This window comes from Jatropha curcas, chromosome 5 (genome assembly GCF_041381405.1).
Source record: "Jatropha curcas cultivar XTBG-Jc1 chromosome 5, XTBG_Jcur_1.0, whole genome shotgun sequence".
NCBI lineage: Eukaryota > Viridiplantae > Streptophyta > Magnoliopsida > Malpighiales > Euphorbiaceae > Jatropha > Jatropha curcas.
In genome coordinates, this window is record NC_143155.1 from 19,307,757 (window position 1) to 19,327,737 (window position 19,981).

General features: G+C 29.5%; 1 protein-coding gene across 5 annotated transcripts; it reads left to right on the forward strand.

Annotated features, from left to right (window-relative positions):
- The first annotated feature begins 6,988 nt into the window (after nucleotides 1–6,988).
- On the forward strand, nucleotides 6,989–12,131 carry LOC105639137 (cyclic nucleotide-gated ion channel 1). Of its 5 annotated transcripts, XM_020681327.3 has the most exons (10): nucleotides 6,989–7,424; nucleotides 7,556–7,618; nucleotides 8,889–9,132; nucleotides 9,292–9,429; nucleotides 9,657–9,869; nucleotides 9,966–10,252; nucleotides 10,366–10,480; nucleotides 10,872–11,108; nucleotides 11,185–11,534; nucleotides 11,828–12,131. In XM_020681327.3, the coding sequence occupies exons 2-10, from the start codon at nucleotides 7,593–7,595 to the stop codon at nucleotides 11,922–11,924; spliced, it is 1,707 nt and encodes a 568-aa protein (XP_020536986.1). In that variant the 5' UTR covers nucleotides 6,989–7,424; nucleotides 7,556–7,592; the 3' UTR covers nucleotides 11,925–12,131. The 5 variants fall into 5 exon arrangements, with proteins under 5 accessions (XP_020536986.1, XP_020536985.1, XP_012078487.1 ...); XM_020681326.3 differs by having other exon boundaries at nucleotides 8,884–9,429; XM_012223097.4 differs by having other exon boundaries at nucleotides 8,889–9,429.
- Nucleotides 12,132–19,981: the final 7,850 nt, after the last annotated feature.

Here is a 19,981-nt window from a genome sequence, read left to right on the forward strand (position 1 = left end):
GTGCTTGGATAAAATAAGTATGGTAGTTTCGATGGAAGACATATTTTATATACGTGTTCTGTTTTTGTGAAAAGAGAAAAAAAAAAAAAAAAAAAAAAAACTTACACTCTCTTTGAGGAAATAAAAGCACATTTTAAAGACATGGTTGAGAGTTAACGGAATTATAAATTTTTTTTGCGAGTCCTATTGGCCCGTGAGTGATTTGGGTATATGCCAATTGCCATGATTAAAAGAAGATGTGTCCATTAATATCCTAATTAGCCTCTAAAAAATCTAAGAAAACAAAAATTAAATCCAAATCTAAGTTTCTGTATATAGGATCTTAGTGTTTGATGAAAAAACAAAATGGCAAGTAGGATGCGACAATAGATTCTCCACACAAATTTAACGTCACATTCTCATTCAATTTAATAAAAAACAACCTTGTCCGTTTTCATTTTCAAAATTCAAATATTTAAATACACTTTCATTTCAAATCAAACGATAGCATCTATTCAAACCATATATATATATATATATATATATATATATCAAGTATCTCAGCTCACTCGGCTGAGATTAAATTCTGCTCGCATCGGATTAGCTTACTAAAATATAAAGTGCTCGTAGCGAATATTTACTTTATTTATGAGAATTAAATCTTCAATCTCATTTAAGAGAAAAAATTATCGAACCATTCATCTCAATACTCATCATTGATTTGTGATTCACTGCTTTATTGATTTTAAAGAAGTGATAACTATTAAAGAAATCAATGCCTATTAACAAATTTTGCAAAATTTTTTTTAGAAGAAATGAAAGAAATTTTATTAATTGAAAACTGTATACAAATATGAGATACAGATAAATGTGTTTTTTTATTTGTGTATAGGAAGTCTAATAATAAACCACTTATACAAAAAATTAAAAACATGAATAGCCATTGTTCGACTTCATGGTCTTTCTATAAGTCCGATCTGATTACTTTCAAATTTCTTCCTTCTACTGGAGAGGAAATATGCACTATTCTTTTTGCATAATTATCTAAATAATAAAAAATGCTAGATAAGATCACCGTAATAATGATAACAATAACTCGAAACTATATCTGATAAAATATTTTAAGAAATGAATAACAATAAATCCAGATAACTCTTTTTAAAGTCGAAAAGAAATACAATCTTTTTAAATTAACTTGATGTCTATATTTACCTTTAATTTTATTGGGACAATGTTAGCTATGGACATATACTTGGATAATTGTTATATGCTACTAAAATAAAACTAGTAATTTATGAATTAAATTATAAAAATTATAATTATTGAAAATTTAAAAAGTGTGCAAAATTGAGCATGTTTTATATTATTAAATTTTTATGATATAATCTAATATTGAATAAATTTAAATCCATCAATGTACAACCAAGGACTCCAATTATTAGTCACTTGAAAATTTCCAACGTATTATGTATGGGTAAAAAACTAGAAATTTTTTTTTTTTTTTTAATTTTGAAAGATGACTTCAATAGCATTAAATTGGAATTTTTACGTCATAAATTTTTAATATTTATATATTCAGTTGAAGAAGCTAAACACATTAGATATTTTTGAAATGGAGGAGAGGCAAAGAGAGTTCGGCCCTCAATTGTGGAACGTTGGATCCCATAATTCAAATGATTGCGGAGATAGAACTTTTTATGCCTCTTTTGTACCCCATTTAGTGGACCATAAAAGGGAAGGTTGCTACTGTTGCTTTGTTTGCTTTAGTGGCTTTTGTTGGATTAGCTGGGTATTTTCTAGAGGAGACTTCTTTTCTAAGCATGTCTATATTTGGTGGTCAAAATAGTTAGAGTCAAAGGCCAACAACATTGTTTTCACTTTTTTTTATACATTCAATGACTTATACTCTTTTCTTGATTTAGAGTCCTCTGGATAAAATTAGTTGTTTTGGTAGCTATTAACTATTTTAGTAATGTTTAGTTATTTAAATGACTAGTAGCTGTTTGAATAGTTTTTCATAAAACACAAAAAGTTAAACGTTATAGGAGTTGATGTTTTATAAAACGCTACTTTAATCTCTAAAAACTAGTTCAAACGATACGTTACTAAATACTTTGTATTCGACAACAGTTTTTTAAGTAACTTTCAGGTTTTTGACTAAAGCTATTTTTTATAGTGTTTGGTAACGTAGTATTTGAATCAACTTTTAGATTTTAAGGTAGCTATATGTAAAAAGTTAACCTATTTAACGTTTAGCTTTTAACGTTTTATGCAAAACTACTCAAATAACTAACGGCTAAATACTACTAAAACAGCTATCAACTATTAAAATAGTTAATTTTATCAAACATACCCTAAAACAAATAGCTTTTTCAAAATACTAAAAGTTATTTAAAAAGATGTTCCCGAATAAGGCCTTAATCTCACTCATGTTTTTTCAGAAAATAATGCATTTATATTAAAGAAAAACAATGCATTTATGTTATAATTCTAAGAATTGTAGAGTAGATCATTCAACTTCAATAATAGGCATGGATTTCAAATTTATAAATAGAAATATCATCGAAGTTCAAAATTCTAATTAATAAAATAGAAGGAGAATCTATTTGTTAAGTGAATAGAAAATATAGTTATAAGTAATATTTAATATTAAACATTTTAGAATAATATTGAACAATTTTGTAAAAAAGAAAATTATAAAAGTTAATTGAGGAGAACTTTAGACCTAAACATAAAAAAGGCTTATTAGACTTTGGAATAGACCTTGAATAATATGGGAAAAAGAGTAATCAAAGATTTATATATAACCTTAAATATAGTCCTTAATAGAGTTTAATGGAGGAAACATACCTATGTAACCAATTTTGGCTATTTTAGATTAAAAATTAATTGATTTGAGTTTGGGAATGACAATTGTTTAAGTAATACCCAAAACGACACTATGATTTGAGATTTATATAGAATAACATTTTGTTTCAAGTTTAAACTCGAAATGAGATGGAAAGAATTATCTTCTACTATATAGTTTAATTCAATTTTGACATATAGAAAAAAAAAATTGAAATTACATCATTTGTACCCAATTCATTTAAAATTTAATTAAAAATTATTTTGTGCGCGAATGTAACCTTCTACAGTCCAATTAGCCCTCTCTATTTTGATAAAAACTTAAATTCATTTAATTTCATATGTTTATACTTCATCATCCAATATTAGTTGCTTAAGAACAATTATTTGATCATGGTTGTAGCCGCGTTTGAAGTAGTGTTTAGTATTTTGATAGGGTTGAAATACTATTTTTATTAATCATAACATTCGGTAATACAATATATATTTTAGGGTTTAAAGTTCAAGACAGTGTTTCATGAAACATTTTTTTTATTAATGTTTAGCGTTTTATAGTTTTTTTATGACATTTATACCCATCACTCATTTTTACTTTGTTCGTCCCTTTCATACCTTTTTTTATCGTTTTATATTAAATAGTTAATCAAATAGTTATTTGTAACAAACACTTTTATTTTAAACCGTTATATAATCAGTTAACCACTAATAGTGAATATATAACAACTAACTACTAGTAAAATAACTGATAACTATTAAAATAGCTAACAACTAATAGAACAGTTAAAATTGCCGAACAGACCCGCACAATGATTAAACAAATCATGAAATAACCTAATTTGTAATAAAATATTATTTAATTTCACTAAATTATCTCTATTGCAGCTAATTACTCCAATTTCAATATTTCTCTCCCCATTAATCTGCATTAAAACGAAGTTTTGGTTTTCTTACTATAGAGAAGGAGAAGTGATAAGATGAGTTTAGAAAATTATAGAGAATAATTCTTCTATTTAATAGGAATAAGGATAATAATAATAATAATAATAATAATAATAATATAATAATTCAATGCTTTGCTTTCAGAAGGGAAAGTATTACAATCAATTCTTTTGACTGCTTTTATCATCACATCATAGCTGCCATTGCCAACGGCAAATAATGCTCAAAAAAAAAAAAAAAAAAGAGTATATTTATTTTGGAAGTTCTCTATTTTTGTTAAATACATATTTTAAAACTTTACATCTTTTTATTTTATTTCACATTATTTCACTGAGATAGACGAAATTATGTAAATGAAATTGAAAGTATATTGAAATACCTCCAATGGAACAATTTTAACTATTTCATATTATTTAGAATTGTTCTTTAAAACTAACAAAATTAAATATTTTGAACAATTATTCTGAGATTATAAATCCAATTCTAATACAAGATTTTTATTAACAGAAATTAAAATATTTTCTTGCAATTTAATTTATTTTAATTGAAATGGATTCAATCTTGAAGTTTTGACAAACCACAATTTTGAAAAATTGAATAGTGTAATGAATTGGGTCAAAAGTCCACATTCATTTGATTTGCTCAAAGCCCATTTAAGAATGGGCTGCATTCTATTACTCTATCGTTTTGTTTGATTTGAAGTTGAGGTGTAAACACTTAATTGAGCTTATTTTCAGTCCTTGTACTTCAATTATACCTCCTATTATATTGGGATATCAAATTTTCTATTTGTTATATAAAAATATAAAAATTTTAATTTACACTAAAAGACATCCGTCGCAATATCTATTTGACGTTGGATGGAAAGTTGACAGGGAGCATTGAAAATATAAAAAGTTGCTATGTTAGCCTGTCAAGTTAGACTTTCACTGACTCTCTCCTTCTCTACTCTGTTATGATTTCTCGCTCCTGTCCCATAACCTTATCTTTCTTGCCCAAGCGTCTCTTTGTTCTAACTCGCTATGTGTCCTTGACATTCAGTGATCCTAATTCAAGATATTCTTATTTTATCCACCGTTGCGGTGGCCGTGGTGGTTCCATCATCGGAATCGAATGAGAATCAGGGAGTAACAGTTGAAGGAGTGAAAATCTCTGCTTGGTCTCATACCTAGATAAGTAGGAAAAATCTACTTTATGAAAAATTTAAATAAAAATTAGGTGTAAATTTTACAACTCAGTAAATAATAATATATAGCACATTACTCATACATTCATACGAGATAAATCCTAAAGCAACTAAGTGAACACTATTATACATGTAGCACAATAATAGCAACCACATACAATAGCATCTTCACATAATTAAATTAGTGGAAATTGATCTGATATGTGGTGTCACCGACACCCGCGGTAAGTCGTCTTCGCACATGATCCGTCCTCTCATAATGTGTGTACCAGAGAGCTAATGACCCATACATGCCAACGATCTCAACCTCACTTAATCAACCCACCCATTGTATTTTTTTCGTATTCTATTATTCTTCCGTTACTAACAAGAGACTATCGAATTTCCTTATTGTTATACTTTCAGAAATTAGGTATTGAGAGAATTGTGTATTAACCTCTATTTTGGGTGAAATCGGGATATTTACATTGGAGTAAGAATAATTATATTAGGGTAAGGATTGTAGTAATCCTACATGATTTGTTAGTTGGAGTTTATTTAAGAATCTAATATTCTGTTAATTTATCTTGTTAATTTATTAAAACATTATTTTTATATATTTTGTATTATTGTATATTATCACATATAATTCATGTCCTATATCATCGAATGCATTCGGGAACACCAATTTTTCCATATATGGCTAGCGACATCGAAGGCTGTCTTATAGACCCATTGGTGACTCATGTCATCCTATTTCTATACAAACATGAAAATCATTATCACATCACAGCTAATTAAGTAGAACAATCAAATGCAAACTCATTGAGCAAGTTAGTTTTTACATGCAAGCACATATATATATATATATATATATATATATATATATATATATATATATATATATATATATAATAAATTTTAATGATATAAGTGTCATCACTTGGAAAATAAATTAATATATATTGATATGATAAATATTTCCACGCAATGAGGATGGTATGCACTATTTATAGGGGTATCAAAATGGATTATAACAGGCGAATATGATTCGCCTAACACATAAATTACATGAGTTAAGATTAAGGTTAAACGAGTTCTTGTCATAAACGGGTCACCCATTAATAATAAAAATAAACTTTAGGGATATTATAAATATTTTTGTACAAAAGATATGACTAAGATAATTGTGGCAAACTAACGAAATAATTATTTTTCCAAATAAATAATTATCATGGCTATCAAAACCAAGAACTTTTTTTTTTCAAAGCGCATAAATAAGCCCCTCAACTTATAGGGTTTTGTCAATTGTATCCCTAATCTTTCGTTTGTCGACTTTGAACCTTTCAATTTCAATTTTTAAAAAAGTTATTCCTTTTTAGTTGAGATTTAACTGCAATAACCGAAAATAGATACAATTATAAATTGATCTATGGAATTCTATTAATTTGGAAAAAAGCACAAGTCTCAATTTTGACATGTATAATAATAAAAAGATAAAAAATAAATAAGTACAAATTTTGCAAGAACATGTTAAAATTTTAATTAATAAACTTTAAACTCAAGCATTCTCAATTTTTAAAAAGAAATAATGATACAGTCAGTAATTTGAATGTTTGGTAATAATAAATAGCTCTCTAAGTGGCTAACAAAGAAAAAATAGTAATGTAAATCAGGTATTGGTCTGATTAGTCTTCTCACTTATATAAGAAGTGAAAAATCTTGACTTCGAGTATTATCGACCGTAATTATTTTTACCAACTTTATGAGTCAAGGAAGGTTTACCCTCTATTATTATTTATTTTGGCCCATAAAAGTCTTCAATATATTAAAAAAATAAAATAATTTTCTCAAAAAGATTAGTCTTTAACTGCTATATATTCTTCTTTAAAATAAAAAAATTCGATTATAAAAGTTCAATATTACTTCCAAGCTTTAAGAAGGTAATTGAAATAACACAATACAAGCTAGAAAGTGAAATACGCAATAAATGAAAAACGGTAAAATTGACTGTTGTCCATCTCTCTCATATTAATACTTAACGCGTTGTCCTTTTCCTTTTGCAGTCGGCAATTTTAGTTTATTCAAACGAAGTGTTACATTTTTCGTTTCTGCTCTTATATTTTTCCCCTCTCATTCCTCAGAGGCGAAGACCATAACTGCCGTTAACTACTCTGTCCACTGTCCCGAAACTTTCTTTCCTAGCAAGTCCATCTCTACGAAATTTCCACTCCAGATCATTTAATCGTTATTTTGCTTTCTCTGTCTCTCTCACAGGCACACTCTTATTCTCCCTAATCATCTATTCTAAAAATGAAGAGCTTCTAGAGCACTCAGCTGCCATTTTTTCTGTTGGTTTTGCTCTTTACTTTCTGTTTGCTTTCTGAGAAAATATCGCAATAGCATAAAGAGAGAGAGAGACACCAAAGAGAAGACGGGAACGACGACGATAACTAGTTAAAAATCCCGTTTTTATTGTGGTGACTGCCGAGAGGTGAGACTTTTTTTTTAATTGTTATGGAATGTTTCTTATATTTTTGTTAGCAAATTCACGACTCTTCTTACCTACCAAACAAATAATTTCATTTTTCCTTTTAACGATGTAATACTTTTTTCTATTTTCAGGTCTGAAATTCGGATTGGACCAAGCCAAGTCAGGAATATGATAAGGGGAAATAAATTTGTTAGGTTAGTTTCTTACTTATTTAACATTTTTTATTATGTTTGCGGTGAATTATACTGTTTCAATGAATGTGCAGTTCGACACAGATCAACGCTAATCATTTCATGTTTTAATCTAATCAATGAACTTAGTTGAAAGGGGATGAGCATTCTGTTGTTTACTCGGTTTAGTCAACTTGGTTTTGTTTGAAAAAAAGTGTATATATATATATATATGTATATAAAGACAGATAACTAATTAATCAAACGAAACGATATCAATAATAAAATCTTTAATCTTTTTTGTCTTTGTCATTAGAGGTTAGGCTCCATTCTCTCTATCCACCTTTCTCCTTCCTTATCACTTCTTTCCCCATAAATCGGTCGCTTCTTTGCCTCTAATTTCGGTCGGCATTTATGAACTTCTTGAGTTATGTTGTCCAGCTTCCCTTCTGGACATGGTTGTTTTATTTGTTTTTTTAATTACTAGAGATATTGTCTGCCTCATCCTATTAGTCGACATAAGCCACATTGATTTTAACTTTAATAAGTCGAACAATGGGTATACCAAGCCATAATACTAGAGATATTTTCTACCCACTGCCTGGCTCATTAAAGGACACTCATATTCCCAATGAGGCCAAGCATATGTCTTCCTATTGTACTTCTCGTGTAGATTTGTTCTGTGTTTCTTCAGACGAGGATATGAAATCTTATCTAAAGATAGCAGTTGCTCTGGCTAATGAAATGGAAGTGATACTCTAATGTGGTGTTTTAATATGAGATGATATTAGCATTTGTTTTGTAGGAAAATTAAATAGAGAATTTTTAATTTTAAGAAGGGTAATTTAGGCATTTTATAATTTATTTTTAGAAAATTATTTTTTTCTTAATTTTGTGAAAATATAAAATGTTGATATTAAAGTGGATCAAAGACCTTATTACTCACAATTAAAATAGTAAATGTTTTCAATTTTACCCCCTTAGCTCTTGAAATTTTTTTTTTTTAACTTTCCCTAACTTTAATTCCTAGTTCCGTCTTCATGTGGAAGTTTTTATTGCCGGAAAATAACCAGAATTCCACAACAAAAGCATCTTGGTTCAATTTTAGCCTAATTAGTGATATCGATTCCAAGTTCATGATGTTGAATTGTTTTAAAAAATGTTTTTAGGATGTATTTGGTAAACCATTATTAAGTAATTTATTTAAATGCATTCTAATAATATTTGATTTAATTATGATGTAGCAAACATTGTTAGTGTATTAATTAAGTTTTCCCTTTTCTTTTTAGTTCAGATTGGAAGACTGGATTTCAGAGAAATCTAACAGTTCAGAAAGACAACATTCCAGAGATGTTGGTTTTTATACAGGAAAGCACAAGCAAACCGTAATCGCAATTTCGGATAGTATCCACAGTTGGGAAATGGGTTCTGACAGGTTTGAAGGGTTGAGAATACCAGCAAAAGAATCAGCCACTAAAAGGAAGATTCTTGATCCACAGAGCTCATTTCTCCAGAAATGGAACATGATATTTTTGCTTGTTTGTCTTCTTGCACTATCCTTAGATCCTTTTTTCTTTTACATTCCAGTGATTGATGGGTTTCAAAAATGCCTTCATTTGGATAGGAAATTGGGAACTATAACTTGTGTTCTTCGCACCTTACTTGATTTGTCTTATGCACTTCGCATGATATTTCAGTTTCGTACTGGGTTTATTGCCTCTTCTTCTCACTCATTTGGAAAAGGCAAAGTGGTTGAAGATCCTGTAATTATAGCTAGAAGATACTTGACCTCCAACTTGATCATTGATGTCATATCAATTCTTCCACTTCCTCAGGTATAGTCAGTTTCATTATAGCTACTTAATTGACAGATGCAAACATGCATGTCAATGTCCACGTCATAAACAAGTAAATAACAAATAATGACAACATGCAACCCACGTCGTAACAAAAACTAGTAGTAGTAATAATAATAATAATAATAATAATAATAATAATAATAACTATATATGTGCTATATTGTTTGCAAATTTGAGGAAAAATTTTGTTTATTATTGGTCAGGTAGTAGTTCTAATCGTCATTCCCAGCTTGAATGGTCCTGTTTCAGTGGCTGCTACAGATTTGTTGAAGTTTGTTATTCTTTGCCAGTATGTGCCAAGATTCATGAGAATCTACCCTCTGTTCAAAGAATTACGTAGAAGCTCTTGCCCGTTGATGGAAAGAAGATGGGTTGGAATTGGTTATAATATCTTTCTGGGTGTTCTATTTAGTCATGTGAGTTTGACTTTTTAATTACACTTTACATTTTCTTAAACTGTTTATTAAAGTGGATTTTGTGATTAATAGAAGAAAAATGTGGCATTCCACTAGGTAATTGGAGCCTGTTGGTACTTTTTCTCAGTAGAACGTGAAGAGACCTGCTGGCGTAGAGCGTGCGAAGCCGCTTCGTGTCATAGTAAAGATCTTTACTGTGGAAACCACCGTGCAAATAACGCCTTAAGCACATTTCTGGAAGATTCATGCCCTTCTATCCAGCTTGGTTCAAATATCTTCAACTTTGGAATGTTCACTGATGCTGTTGATTCTGGTGTGGTGGGATCATGGAATTTTTCTAAGAAATTCATCTACTGCTTTTGGTGGGGTCTGCATAATCTTAGGTCTGTAGATATATAAATTTTAATCCATCAAAATTTTTTAATTTTCCCTCAGCAGAGCAGAGCAGGACTCATTCACGAGATTTCCAAATAATTTTCTTATTGTCATTTTACAGCTCTTTCGGCCAAAACCTCCAGACAAGCACTTATATTGGAGAAATTCTTTTTGCTCTTGTCGTATCCGTTACAGGAATGGCTTTAATTTCAATGCTTATTAACACTATGATTCAGGTAATTCTTTGATCCTTTTTATTCTCTCTTAATTTACTTTCATTTATATCTCCCATTTCTTTTATTAGTATTTTCTCATTTTCAATGTTTTACCGGAGTTTTTCTCAATCACTTGAGCTGTGTGCGGCAACTCGGCGACCACTAACGTTTTGACCAAAAAGCTATTTTTTATATTGTTCGTTAATATAGCATTTAAATTATTTTTTAGAGTGGGAGAGATGTTTAGTCTTGTGATATTAGATATTTGTAGAAATAAAAGCGAGACATGTATTTTAAAATATTCACGCACTCCGATACATTTAATAAAGGTATATATGAATTGTTTGCTTTTATATATATATGGGATGTCTTGTGATATATTGATAATGTTAATCGTTTGCTTATCGTACAGGTGTATCTGCAAAGCCTTACAGTTAGACTAGAGGAAATGAGAGTTAAAATGAGAGATGTAAATCAATGGATGTCCCATCGTATGCTTCCAGAGGACCTAAGGGAGAGGATTAGGACGTATGAGCAATACAAATGGCGGACAACAAGAGGTGTGGATGAAAAAAATATCATCGATGCACTTCCCAAATACATCAGGAGGGACATATATCGCCATCTCTACTTTGATCTAATCATGAGAGTGAGTTCTCTCCTTAACCTTGTGAATATACGCACTACTCCCTCTCTGCTTCGTTATTCTTGAATTTCATAATTAGGTGCCAAAGTTTGCAAAAATGGATGAGCAAATGTTGGATGCAATATGTGATCATCTTAGGCCAGTGCTTTATACAAAGGATAGTTTGATTTTTCGCGAGGGGGATGCAGTTGATGAGATGCTATTTATCTTGAACGGTGATCTAGTGAGTGTCACCACAAATGGTGCTGTTTATTTAAAGGCTGGTGATTTTTATGGAGAGGGGCTTCTTACATGGGCATTGGATCCTCGATCAAAATCCAAGCTCCATGTTTCGAGTAGAACTGTGCTGGCTTTGTCAGAGGTTGAAGCCTTTGCTTTATTAGCTCAAGACTTGAAATTTGTTGCCTCCCAATTCCAACACACATTCAGGTCAGTTCCTGATATATTTTGTTTTTAATGTCATTTTAAGAATTCTGAATTTGTAACTCTCTTTTAAAAAAAATTTCAATTTGAAGTGTTGTGTATGATGAATATTTAGAGTTCATTTTATCTCAATTTAGGGGTCAGCATCTTTTATTGTATATAACTTTTTAATTTGTGACGTGAAAGATTACTAAATTTTAATTTTTATACACTAAAGTTCTGTTGATAATTCTCAAAGCTAGAATGGCCCAAATGTGACAAGTATTTTTCGTTGTCACAATCTGAACTTTCGTTGTCAGGTATTTTTCTGTGCAATGGAGAACATGGGCAGCAGGCTGCATACAGGCAGCTTGGCGACGTCACTGTAGGAGGAAGCAAGCTAAACCTCTATGTTAAGTAGAAGAAAATATGCAATGTGAAGTGAGGGTGCAACCTTGCCAAGCTTTTGACATGCTATATTGCAAAATTTTATGAAATTCTACTTCTATTCTATAATATTTGTCACATTTAGAATTTTACATTCCTTAAAAAAACATTAAATTTGTTTAAATTACAATAAATTATTAAGTGAATTCACTATATCACCCTTAATTTTAATACTAATTCTCTAAGAAAATCATTAAATTGAAGTAATAATTATTGATCATATACAAATGGTAAAAACGGAAAAAAAAATTTTTATTACTCTTTGAAACCACAGTTGTGACAACTATTACATAGTAAGTGAATACTCATTTGTATATACAAAATAATGGACCATTTATTGCAAAATTTTATGAAATAAGTGATGACCTATTGTATACTCGAATTTATAAATTTTAGATATATAAATTGCAAATACATAGAATCACCACTGAGTTTTACTGTTTTAATTTTGTAACATCTTAAACTTCATGGATGACCTATTGTCTACTTGAATTTATAAATTCTAGTAACTTTGTACGTCTTTGCACATTAACAACAATAATTTGTGAGGCTTTTGATTTTTATTGTAAAATATTTATTTGCTCTGTAATTACTATAACTTTTAAAACAATAATTTTCACATTTTTTAGACTGTTTAATAAATATTTAATTGATTTAATTTTGCAAGTTAATATGCTTAATGAAATAATTTTGAAGGTTGAAATGTTTAACATTTGTAATTTTTATTTGATGAATCAAAATAGCAAAAATTATTATCATACCATTATATTTCGTCTAAAAAAACTATTTTATCCTTGTATTTTAAAAAATGTACAATTATACAATCATAAAGAGAGAATTTTTTTCGCCAAATTGCCTCTTTTTCTTCCTCTCTTTCTCCTCCAGAACACGCTAAAGTCAAAACTAATTTTTTTTTTTTTTTGAATTGAAAAAATATGCTCTAATCTTTTCACTTATGAAATTGAATTATGCTCTTTTGATGGTGCTTTTTTTTTTTTTTTTTTTTTTTTTTTTTTTTTTACTTTTGTTGGTTTTTTTTTTCGAAGAAGAGCAACGAATTCACTGGCAGACAACTTGGTTTGTGAATTAATTATGGGCGTGCCAGGTATATGAAGTACACCAACTGGAATTAATATCGCACTTGATCTGACTTCTAGGTCGTAGGTTGGATCCACGGTAAACACTTCACCGATTGTGCAATTTAAAATAAATTTGAACTAAGGAAATTGTAAAGAGAGTTTGATTGCTTTAAATATAAATTGCTTGCTCATATTGAAAAGAGCTTGTAATTACAAGAAATGTAAATAGACAATGCTTAAGAAAAATAAAGACAATGCTTTGAAATTAAATTGCTTGACTTGTTGGAGAGTTTGGTTGAATTCGTCGAAGAATTTTGATTGTTTTTGTTGGTCTTTCTACCATGTTTACTTGCTCCATTTATAAGTTCCACAAGCAGTTATGATGGCGTGGTGGAGGAAGGCTATGGTATTGATGGAGAAACACGCGTGCTACAGTACCCGTGCTACAGTGCACGCCTTGGTCGTGCTAGAGTCTGACTCTTGTAGTGGAGAAAAGCACGCTCGTGGTACAGTGCCCGTGCTACAGTGCACACCCTAGCCGTGCTAGGGTCTGACTTGATTGAAAACGTGATGAAAGGCTAAGGTGACTGATGATGAAGATTAAGATGACAAAGATAGATGATTGTTTTTGGAAATAAACAAAACCCAATAGTTTTTGAAAACTAATAAAATCCAAATGTAATTAACACTTTCTTGTTATTCAAAAATCTGCCTTCAAAGTACACAAAAATCCCTTTAAATAAGGAAAACAAGGGATATAATTTCAAAGGACACCTAACTAAGGTTGAAAACAACATAAACAATTTCAAAGACACAAATTCAAAGGACACATAACTAAGGTTGAAAATAGCACAAATGGGCTAAAATGCAAAGTCAATGATCAACCAAATGATCTTTGATTGTTGTCTTCAAAGATGATGGTGTGAAGAAACCCAAATGGCCCCAAAAGGAGTTGTAGCTTCAGATTGAACATGTCATCTCCACTAAGCCCATCTTCACTTGGAGTGTCTTCATCAATTTCACTAATGGAATCAAGACCAAGGCCCATGTTTAGGACAGCTTGTAAGGTTAGGCTAGATGGACCTCCATCAAGTTACCAAAAGGATCAACTGACACACGTTTCCGTCGTTGGCTTCCTTGATCGCCACCTTTTGTACTTTAACAACCCCTTGAGGAGTGCTTTCATTTTTTCCAACTGCAGCTCACGTTTTTTATTATCCTTTTCTTTTTAATTAATTAATTAATAAAATAATATCAATTGGGTCCTAATTAATTAAACATTCAAGCCCAATCCAAAATACAAAGGGTAAATCTAAAAAATCACAAAATGAGTTGAACAACTTTTTAATGGATGTTTCTTTCATTTTCAGATCCATAAGGATTTAAAAGTTGAGTGAGCTAGTGATGTTGGCAACTAGAAGCATGTCCAGCTTCAAAGTAGTAATGACGTTATATATATATATATATATATATATATTCCTTCATTAGTTGTATTTGAGAAATAATGATTAAGTGTTGCTTTACCTTCAACATAATTTGTTTTTCACCTCCAATCCATTTTTTAATTCTAACATTGGGAATTGGGGATTGGTAACGTACTTCCTCCCGTGGATAATTTCTATTTTTTTTATTTTCTTTTTCTCTTTATACAATCCTTGTGTTGAGTCGCTTTTTAATATAATATATTAGAATTTCATTAAAAATTTTAAATTAATACAAATAATTCATGGAGGACATGTCCCCTCTCTCGAAGACCAGATAGAGAGCAAAATTATTATAACTAAAATGATTATTGTCCGTTGATCTAATACGAAATTCTAATGAAAATTGAAAAGTAAACTTGAAAAAAAAAAAGATCTTCAAAGTGACTGGCTAGACAAACTCTCAGAATCGTCTGTACATAGCCTGATTATCCATGAACTAGTTGCTTATGACGAACACAAAAGATTTAAACCACTAAATCCAATAGAAAGACATTTCGCATTGTCAAGCTTTAAAAGACAAAGATTGTAATGTATTTAAAAAATTCTCAATAAATTATACATCTGTCCAAATAAAATAATAAAAAAAAATGCAAAAACAAAAAAAATACTCCACACAAGATGGAGATAAATTACAAAAAATAATAGAAACATAAATAACATAGATCTATACCAAATAGACATAGATCTGTAATTTAATTAATAAAAAAACATAAAAATTTGCAATAAAATCAGAAATAAGAGGAAGGGGCTATCACAAAAGACAAGAATCGGTCCCTTCCCATATCTACATACTTAATTTTTGTGTTTCAATGGGGAAAAAAGGAAAGAAAATTTTAATGAAGAAAGAAAGAAAGAGAGAGAGCAGTGCACATTATTTTTTAATATTAATTGAAGAAAGTAATTTGTTGATTCCTTATATTGAGTAGTTCTCATTTATGAAATTTATTTATAAATTATTGCCACATTTTGCTACCATTTTTGTGCTTATTTATAGATTATTTAAAACAATTCTTCTTAAACTAAAATTTCAATGACATTAAACTAAAAATATCCATCGAAAAGAAATATAAAGAGTGTAATATGGAATGTTTGAAAAATAAATATAGGTAAAATGGGAAATCAATTTGAGAAATTGAGAGTCTTGAAGGTTTTAAACTCTCAACAATTTAATAATTTAACTTCACTTTATCTTACTTCATCCTCAAAAACTTTTAAATACTCTCCATCCATACAAAACAACTACTACTCCTCTAATCTCTATATGAGAGTTTTTGTGCTACATATAAGGTTTGTGCTACATATATCTTTAGTGTCTGAATTTTTTATTTTTTATTTATTGCAGATAGCAATTAAGTGCTTAAATTTTTAAAATTTTATAATTGAGTGTTTCTGACTACTGAGCTAGCCAACCGGAAACATAATTGTACAATCGTGAGACCTGATAACACGCCGCAGCTGATATAAAAAAAAAAAAAAAAAAAAAAAAAAAACTCTAAAATTGCCAAATAAGCCAAATGTAATGTGAATACGATAGGAAATGTCATTTTTAACCTTCATTTGTTATTGCCCGCTAACCCAATCTTATCAAGTGACTAAGGCCTCAATCATCCATCCATCATCCCTTTTAAACCCTATACACAGTCTCTCTCTTTCATTTACTCCTCCTTCTCTCACAGATGGCCATTGATGCCTCTCCGATATATCGGACTCCCGATCTTTACCACTTTGAGATTATTAATCTTCAATTAAGTTAATTCTAATGATAGTTTAATTAAATACTAACCATGTAGTAATTTTGTAATGTGCCTCTAGTTTAGAAAAATCTAACAACAGTAAAAGCAAGATCCTCAGCAGTCCTGTGTGGATCTGTTAGCTTCCAGCAATAAGTAAGTATCATTTACTCCTCCTTCTATTGCTTTCAGTTCATCGTGGTTTATTTTTTCGTTTATGGATTCTACAAGAGAGCGGAGATGCGGTTGTTGGACTAAATGAAAGTTAAAAATGATATTTCCCAGCATGTTCAGTCATATTCAGCTTATTCGGCAATTTTTTGAGTTTTTTTTTTTTTTTTTCTCCATGTCAGCTCACACCTGTTAAAAAATTAGGTTCCACAGTTAAATAATCACTTTTCTGGTTAATCAGCTCAGAGACACCTAATTGTAAATTTTTAAAAGTTTAAGTGTCCAATTATTAGCGATTTCCTTTCAGACATTAAAATAGAAAAAAAAAAAAAACAAAAAAGTTCGTACACTAAAAACTATAATTATTCCATATCATTATTTGCTCATGTTATATTATTTATTTAATGAACTATTAAGTTAAAAAAAACGATGGAATTTAGTAATGTTGTAAAAATATTTAATTAAAAAATATCTTTTATTGCCATACAATTAAACCATATATTATGGAGCTCGCTATTTAATTAAAATTAACATTTTAATTAATTATTAAAAATTTTAAGCAAAACAATAAATTTTAAAAAATTACTATTTCGTCTATGTATTTTGTCAAGATACCTTAATATGTCTTTGTATTTTTTGAAAATATACTAATTTTCTCCTAATATTTGATTTTGTTGATCTAGTACGTCATTCTATAAATTTTTTATATTTTTCCCTTTTAATGTGTTTTGATAAGACGAACAACCCTTCTACTTTTGCCGAAATTAACAAAATTTGTACTATAAATAATATTATTTTATCCTTATATTTTGGCAAAATTAACTAATATATCTCCGCGTTTAACTGAAAAAGCACAAACAAACAGTGATGGAAGGTCATTATAATACATAAATACAAAACATAAGAGAAAACATATTTTCCAAAAATGTAAGGAGGTACTAGTATTTTTTAACAAAATATAGGGATTTTAAATAGTAAATTTACCTACTTTTATAAATTTCTATAGAATAGCATAATTTCAAATTGTAAAGATAATAATCTTAGATTATATTAGTATAATAAATAATTTATCATCAGACAACATTTAATTACTAACCAAACAATCAATTACGACACTTGATCTAATTCTAAATAGGCCTATACATATGGATGTTGATTAAATTTCAAGCAAATCGAAATTTAAAATCGTTACTGGAAAAAAAAAAAGGAAAGAAAGAAAAAGATGTACCTTCCAAATCCTCATGCCTTGCAAAATAAGTACAAGGTTGTCAACCACTTAAAGGAAAACGATACGGTACATTCTCTCCTTGGTGCAGACAGGGAAATAAATTTTTTTTTTTTCTCAAAATTTTCTTATTATAAATCAAAATTTCAATAAATGCTCCAAGATAATTTTTGAGTGCAAGTTAAGAGTTTAGAGTTGTAAAATTGATTTAATTCAAATTAAAGCTTAATATCAAGATTAAAATTTTGTGTAAATGTTGAGCGTGAATTTATTATTGTAATTCTGAAATATTTTTTACATCAAAAAAATAATTAATTGATATTAGTAGGAGTAAGAATTAATTAGTTTTGACCACTGAACTGTTTTTACTATGTAAATAATTAGTTTTGTTCAATTTGTAAATTTTAGTATATAAATATAATTATCGAAGCCACTTTATTCTTCATTATCCTCTCCTTTGTTACACATGAAGTTGAATTGGTATTGAAATTAGAATTGTTGTGTTCATATGTTGTAGCTGCAGCTAGGCCAAGCATGGCTAGCGTGATGCAATTTTTAGGCATGAATAATGTATATTCCAGACATCTTTGGAAAGCCAGATCTTTGATAATGAATTTTGCTTCTGTTAAGAGTAGAAAATTATATAAAAAAATTACAAAATTGCATCCATCTTCAGGAATAGCTTCATTATTATTACCTGGAGGTAGAACTGCACATTCACATTTTAAAATTCCTTTAATATTTTATCAACATTCAATTTGAGATATACATAAAGGAACAAAATTAGCCAAACTAATAAAAGAAACTACTCTTATAATATGGGATGGGGCACCAATGAATGAGCAAAGGAGATTTTAGACAAACGCTTCCAATTAGATTATGAGGAAATAACTATTTGTCCTACAAATCAGATAACTGAAGAAATAAATATGTACATTCTCTCTTTAATTCTAGAAGAAGAAAAAACATCATAAAGCTAAGTGATGACCATCCTGAAATTCCTCTTCATAAATTTGTTTTTTTTTTTTTTTATTGATTATGATGACCTAGAGGAAAAAGTTGATAAAAACAGTATCTCATAGGTAAATAAACAAATAACTATTTTCAATAAATGCATTAACAATTCTCCAATCAAATATTCTGTCTAAATAAATATATTTCTATAGATGTGATAGAGTTGATTGGTCACCTATAAAAGACATCGAGCAGAAGTATACTGGTGACAGACTAGAGGTGCTAACAAATATTATCATTCAAGATCTTAGGTATCAAAATCTTTTATTTTATTATTATTTGAAAACTTATACACTTATGTTTATAAATGTATAAACTTATAAACATATGTTTTGTATTATCTGCAGAGAAAAAAAAAATGCGAGTAACACTGTGGGGTGATCTTGCTAGAGAATTTTGTGAAGATAAATTAAAGTTTATACCGTCACCTGTTATTATCGTTTTCGCAGAAACGGTAGCTAGATGGTACCAAAGTAAGTTTTGTCTTCTCATTTTTTTAAATATGGAAACACCCTTTCTGTCTTCGTCAAATATATATTCATAACACTTATCATACAATATAGGAGAAGCATAACTTGGAAGCTCATCATCAACGATGTATTTCATAAATCCTAACATTCTAGAAGTTAATGAATAAAAGATCAGGTCATACTAATCATCTAATAAGATCTCTTTGTGAAAAAAAAAATTACAATATCTCGATTTTTTACATATGCTTTGTATTATATGCTGTCACCACCCATTTTCGCAAGCTGGACTGGCACTAGGACCTGGGTGGGCTTAAGGTCTCCGAAGCCCGTAGTAAGCCTATATTAGTTAAATTCATATTCTATTCATAAATGTGGCTTCAGGCCCAATAATTTATTACTCCAATATATCAGAAATACAATCCATAATATTAATATATGTGCTCCTATTATCCAATTACAGCCCATTTGAAATACAATTGCGGAACTCTATAATTTACAGTCTTTTACATTTACATCGTTATTACAATCATTAACAGTTTTTCATAAATATTATCTCAACTCAGTTGAATTCCATAGGAGTTTTCTTTCTTCCTATTACCTAAAAAAAAAAATAGTAGGTAGAGGTGAGCCCCAAACTCAGTGAGTAGGGTTAAATAGCCCTCTCACCCCACACAATCACACATATGCTAACATAAATCATTTTAGTCCTCCGACTAATTATATGATCATGCAATTCACACGCAAATGACAATGTAGCAGCAACCGCAAATAATATCATCTTCATATAATCACATCACGTGGAAATTAGTTAGTGGCATCACCGAAACTCCCGATGAGCTGTCCTCCCACATGGC

Excerpts from the sequence above, each read along its gene's own strand:
- LOC105639137 (XM_012223097.4), top strand. The coding sequence starts at position 7,593 with ATGATAAGGGGAAATAAATTTGTTAG. Across the intron at positions 9,430-9,656 it reads CAATTCTTCCACTTCCTCAG|GTAGTAGTTCTAATCGTCAT; the intron begins GTATAGTCAGTT and ends ATTATTGGTCAG. Across the intron at positions 11,109-11,184 it reads ACTTTGATCTAATCATGAGA|GTGCCAAAGTTTGCAAAAAT; the intron begins GTGAGTTCTCTC and ends TTTCATAATTAG.